We start from the raw sequence: 5,846 nt of genomic DNA on the forward strand, positions 1-5,846 counted from the left end.
TATAAATGGCTGTTTTTAGGATTGGAGTAAGTTTGGATACGTTAGGATGAGATTGGGTTCGGAAAAAACCCAAGGAAAAACCCAGAAATTTTGGATTCGCAGGGTCGCGCTGCGGTGCTGTTCTTGGGAGAGCCGCGCCCCACATGAACTGAGCGGGGCAGGAGGTGCCTCAAACTGAATGAGCATCATGGCGCTTGACGGGCTGCATCACAGTGCATGTGCATGGATTTCAGGCATGGGGCTTTTTTCCTAGTTGAGCGTCGCAACCCTTTTAGGGGTGAGCTGCAACTCAAATATGGAAAAAGTGGGAAATTGTATTTTGGATTACGAGAACCCAAACCTGAGGGCTCAGGAATGGCTCTACTACCTGGTTTAGTATAATTCAAGGTCTTGGAGGCTAGGACTTGGTTTAGAAGCATTGTTGGTTCATTTCTTTATAGTTATTTGTTGTTATGTTGTGACTAGGGGGTACCGCAAGGCTCGAGAGGAAAGGATCGTGCTCGCGATCACATTACCTTATCACTCATGACTTGAGGTAAGAAAACCAACACGTGCACCGAGTGTAGGGCATGTTCTCCAATTACAGGGCACGGGGATGACCGTTCCATGAATCTGTTTAAAGTTAAATGTATTTTGTATAAACCAATGTTGTTATAACTGTTTGTACTGATTGATTATGATCATGATCTCTCGGTCATGAGGCCATGATCAACATTACATGCATAATGTATGCCATAGTGGCGGGGCCATTACAGGGGTGCGATATCCATCTACTTGGCGTGAGTCGTATACTGATTGGAAAACCTTGTGAACATGTTGTGATTATAAAGTATGTAATACTTGTTAATGTTTATATGAATATCTATTTGATTTGTTTAGGTTTTCTAGCTTAGCCTTGGCTCACAGGTGCTTTATAGTGAAGGTAAGGGCAATGGAAAACTGGACTAGCCATGAGTTGGAGAGTTGTAGGGGCGGTGCCACGGTCCAGATATTTTGAGGAACAGGGGTCATTAGTTGAAATTTGTTGCTTAGGTCGGCTAAGTCTATAATTTTGATGAACTTGTATTTTATTTTGAAACTTTTGGGATCCTTTGTAATTATTCAACCCTTTTAATGAAAATTTCATCTTATTGACCAAAAATTTTAATACCTAAACTGTTGTTTAACCTTAATTACACTTTTAAGTCCAAATGACTCGCTTAACGAGTTACGCACTATTTTTAACACATGGTGTAGCAGTCATGGAATAGTAGGGCATTACAACTTAGTACTAGACCTGCCAAGGTTTATTAGTTCCTGAAGATTGGCTGGGCATGTACACTCTCCATGGTAACTAATGATGTCATTATGTGCTTAATGGATTTAATGAAGTATATATGCCTTATATGCATGCTTGTTTAGAGAGCATGAGCTATACTGATAGGGCATGGCCCTTGACTGTTAGGTGAATATGAGAATGAATGCTTGTTAACGTTGTTCATGCATGTGAAATGTCAATTAACATTATGATTATGAGTGTTGCTTATTGGTTCAATTGAGGAACGTGGGGCAATTCTGGAATCTGTTATCATATCCTAATGAGCCAAGTCGTTGATTGAAGATATACTTGGAGTGTTATGCCTCCAAGGTGATCAAACAGAATAGTAGGCGATGAAATCCATGCTAGAGATGATATCCAGGGTTAGTACCCTCTGCCAGCTTCTGATAACTTGCAGCAAATGTTTGCTGAAATGCAAGTCAGATTACAGAGACATAAGGATGAGAGTAGACTTCTAAGACAATAGGTTCCATTAGGGAACACTTCACTAGTTCTGCCACCTGCGGTGGTACTAGTTCCGGGACAGCCAGAAGTTCAGAATAGATGGGAGCCTTCTTATGAGTGGTTCAGGAAGCAACACCCTCCTACTTTTGAGGGAGGGCCAAAACCACTACGAGCTGAGTAGTGGATGAGTATGATCACCTCCATCTTTGACTTTTGGAGGGTGGTAGGTAATGAGAGAGTGGCCTGTGGCGCGTACATGTTTTGGGAGGATGCCTGTATCTAGTGGGAGGTTGTATCTCAGATCTGGAACATGGCTGTATTAAGTTGGGATGAATTCTGGGATTTGTTCAATGAAAAATATTACAATGATGCAGTTCAAATTGCGAAGGCAAATGAGTTTACCAGATTTGTTCAGGGCAATATGACTGTGACTGAGTATGCCCTGAAGTTTGACAGGTTGGCCAAGTTTTCTTTTGACTTGGTGCCAACCGATGTTGCCAAGAGAGACAGGTTTGTTCGGGGATTGAACCCCATGATAGCACAAGATGTTAGGATCACCTCAACAGCTGTAGTTACTACATATGCTCATGTTTTTTAGAAGGCTCTTACTGCTGAGGGCGCACAAGATAGGGTTTTGTGTGAGAGAATCACAAGACGTGATGCTAAGAGGATGATACCTCGATTTAATTAATCTGGTAGGGGCGGAGGCCCTAGTGACCAAAAGAGGAAGACCCCTGACACGTCTACTACTCCTGATCTTGACAGGAGGGGTCAGGTAACTCAGGGTGGATGCCAGGATGGCAACGAGGCCTGGAGAAGTTATCAAGTATGCGCCAGATGCATGAGACACCATTTGTGAGAATGTCGTGCTAAGGCATGCTTCCTTTGCGGGGAAGTGGGAAATTTTCAATGAGATTTCCCTAAACTGAAGAAAGAGGAACAAAAGAAAGGTGATAGTTTGACTTCAGCCCGAGTGGTCACACTGACCCAGTCAGCAGATCAGGCTAGTCCCTAAGTAATGACAGGTCAAATTTCTAGCATTGGCTCTACTTACACTGTATTGATTAATTCTTGTGTGGCACATTATTTTGTTTCTAGTATAATGATTGATAGACTGTGTAGGCCATGTGATTTCTATGTTGTGGGGTCTATGACCTTATTTCCTACTGGGAATTAGTAGTTTCTAGGAGATGGTTTAGATCCTTGCCAGCAGAAGTGGAAAGTAAAGAGTTGTTAGTAGACCTGATTGAGTTAGCTATGGAGGATTTTGATATGATTCTGGGCATGGATTGGTTAGCCAAGTATGGGGAAACCATAAATTGTAAAACGAGGATTGTGACCTTTGAGCCCGATGGAGAGGACCCATTTGTGCTTGTGGGCACTGTGAACGAGCCTCGCATTCCTATGATCTCAACACTGAAGGCTAGACACCTATTCCAAGGAAGTTGCATAGGATTCCTAGTGAGCGTAGTGGATACCACCATGGAAGTGCCTACTAGTTCGGTAGAGATCAGATTGGTATGTGAGTTTTTAAATGTGTTTCCAGAGGATCTACCAGGGTTACCGCCACATCGAGAGATTGAGTTTGTCATAGAGTTGGCACTAGGGACAGAACTGGTATCCATAGCACCATACAGAATGGCTCCGGTAGAGTTGAAGGAGTTGAAGGTAAAATTACAAGAGTTACTGGATTTGGGATTCATTAGACCCAACTTATCATCGTGGGGTGCACTGGTGTTGTTTGTTAAGAAGAAAGGTGGGACATCGAAAATGTGTATCGACTACAGAGAGTTGAACAAGCTGACTATCAAGAATAAGTACCCACTGCCAATGATTGATGACCTGTTTGACCAATTGCAGAGTAGGACAGTATTCTCAAAATTGATCTTCGATATGGTTATCACCAGATGAGGATCAAAGTAGATGATATTCCGAAGATGACCTTTAGCACGAGATATGGATATTATGAGTTTTTGGTCATGTCGTTTAGACTGACCAATGCCCCAAAAACATTCATGGATCTGATGAATAGGGTGTTCAAATACTACTTGGACAAGTTTGTGATTGTCTTCATCGACGACATCCTGGACTGTATATCCTTTCACAAGCTTTCCAACCATATAAAGAACTTCCAAATCTAACATCGAGGCCAAAAGTTATGGTCAAAATACAAAACCTGAAAAATTGTAACCAGAAAATGTATTTGAGCCACGACGCCTTCCCAAAAGGGTCGCAGCGCTACCGAAGTTAGAAAGCATTTCATAGCCTAAATGAAATGCATTTAGGCCACGACGCTCATCCACTTGAGCTGTGGCACCACTGCGAAAAATCCCAGAAATTTCTGCGATTTCTCAACCATTTCGACTGCAAACATCTCAAAACACTAGGGGGCTCAAAACTTTGCACCAAATCATTTTATATAGCACTACTAGATCATCTAGGTAGCATCTAAACATCAAATCCAAGTCTCAAATGAAGAATTGCAATTCTAGGGTTCTAAAATCCATTTCCCCCCAATTCTTAAATCCAACAAATTCAATAGTTTTTCAGTTTAAATCTAAGCCTCAAATACATTCCTAAAGATGATTCTATCATCAATACACTCATCTAGAAAAATAGGATCATCAAATTATGAAAATAAACCAAAACCCACAAATTTTCATCAAGAACACATGAAGAACAAAAGTATAAATTCACTTACCTTTCTCAGAGATTTGAATCCTAGATGATGGTGATGTGATTGGCAACAACATAACCCTTTAAGAATCTCGAATTTCCCTTGGTATCTTAGAGGAAATCAAGAGCTTGCTAAAGAGAATTCTAGAGAGAATATGAGGAGAAGAAGAACATATGCTAAAAATGAAAGGGGAAAGCTAATGGTCTTATTTTCTATCCATTCACCAAATGACTAAAATGCCCCTCCCATCTATTTACCCACTTAGTCATCATCAAGGGTAATTTGGCAATCATACCAAGATTACTCATTACCTCAAATAATAATTCATACTCGACCCAAGTCGAATGTTTCCCTTTGTGACATTCCGCTATTATTGCTTGAAAGAATCCACTATTGTCAAAAATAAATAAAATGCATAAAACATATAAATCACATAAATGCCCGTTCTCACAACTGACGGGTCTTAACATATATATAATTCATATAACCATTCACATATGAAATCACATAGTTCACAAAATGACCAATAGACCCTTGGTCAGCCCAATTCACCTTTCTTTAAGAAAGCAGATATTACAACTATCCCCCCTTAAAAGAATTTCGTCCTCAAAATTTACATGAACAATTCTGGATAGTTCTGTCTCATGTCCGACCCCAATTCTCAAGTCACTTCTTCCACCGCAGTGTTCTTCCATAGAATCTTAACCAATGGAATTTTCTTGTTTCTCAACACCTTGTCCTTCTTATCCAATATCTGTACTGACTTTTCCTTTTATGAAAGATCTTTCTATAAAGTTAAGGTCTCATAGCTAAGCACATGAGACGAATGTGACATATATTTTCTCAACACACATACGTGAAATACATTGTGCACTCTTGATAGTGTTGGTGGCAATGATAACCGATAAGCCACTTGCCCAATTCTTTCTAGAATCTCAAACAGGCCTACAAATTTGGGAATTAACTTCCCTTTCTTTCCAAATCTTCTAACTCCTTTCATTGGTGATACTCTAAGGAAGATGTATTCACCAATTGAAAACTCTATATCCTTTCTCTTGGGATTTGCATAGCTTTTGTGTCGATCTTGAGATGTAATCCTCTGTGCTCTAATCCGAGCAATAACTTCATTTGCTTCCTGAACTGATTCAGGGACAAGAAACATACTTTCTCCCATCTCATCCCAATGTATTAGCGATCTACACTTGCGACCATATAACATCTCATACGGTGCTACTCCAATAGTCGCCTGATAACTGTTGTTGTAGGAGAGCTCGATCAATGGGAGATACTTACTCCACTATCCACTAAAATCTAAGACACATGCTCTCAGCATATCTTTTAGAATTTGAATCATTCTTTCGCTCTCTCCGTCTGTCTGTGAATGAAGAGCATTACTAAATTTTAATT

At 40.4% G+C, this 5,846-nt stretch overlaps 1 protein-coding gene across 1 annotated transcript; it reads right to left on the reverse strand.

Annotated features, from left to right (window-relative positions):
* Nucleotides 1-5,100: 5,100 nt before the first annotated feature.
* Nucleotides 5,101-5,613, reverse strand: LOC133815093 (uncharacterized). Its single transcript, XM_062247976.1, has 2 exons — nucleotides 5,296-5,613; nucleotides 5,101-5,208 (listed from the first exon to the last, which is right to left on the reverse strand). Exons 1-2 carry the CDS (start codon nucleotides 5,611-5,613, stop codon nucleotides 5,101-5,103), a joined length of 426 nt encoding a protein of 141 aa, XP_062103960.1.
* Nucleotides 5,614-5,846: the final 233 nt, after the last annotated feature.

Source organism: Humulus lupulus, chromosome 2 (assembly GCF_963169125.1).
Source record: "Humulus lupulus chromosome 2, drHumLupu1.1, whole genome shotgun sequence".
Taxonomy (NCBI): Eukaryota; Viridiplantae; Streptophyta; class Magnoliopsida; order Rosales; family Cannabaceae; genus Humulus; species Humulus lupulus.

What these genes read in the sequence shown, in the direction of transcription:
- LOC133815093 (XM_062247976.1), bottom strand. Translation starts at nt 5,613, where the DNA reads ATGGGAGAAAGTATGTTTCTTGTCCCTGAATCAGTTCAGGAAGCAAAT. An exon ending in GAGTGCACAATGTATTTCAC is followed by an intron (nt 5,209 to 5,295) that starts GTATGTGTGTTG and finishes CTTTCATAAAAG; the next exon opens with GAAAAGTCAGTACAGATATT.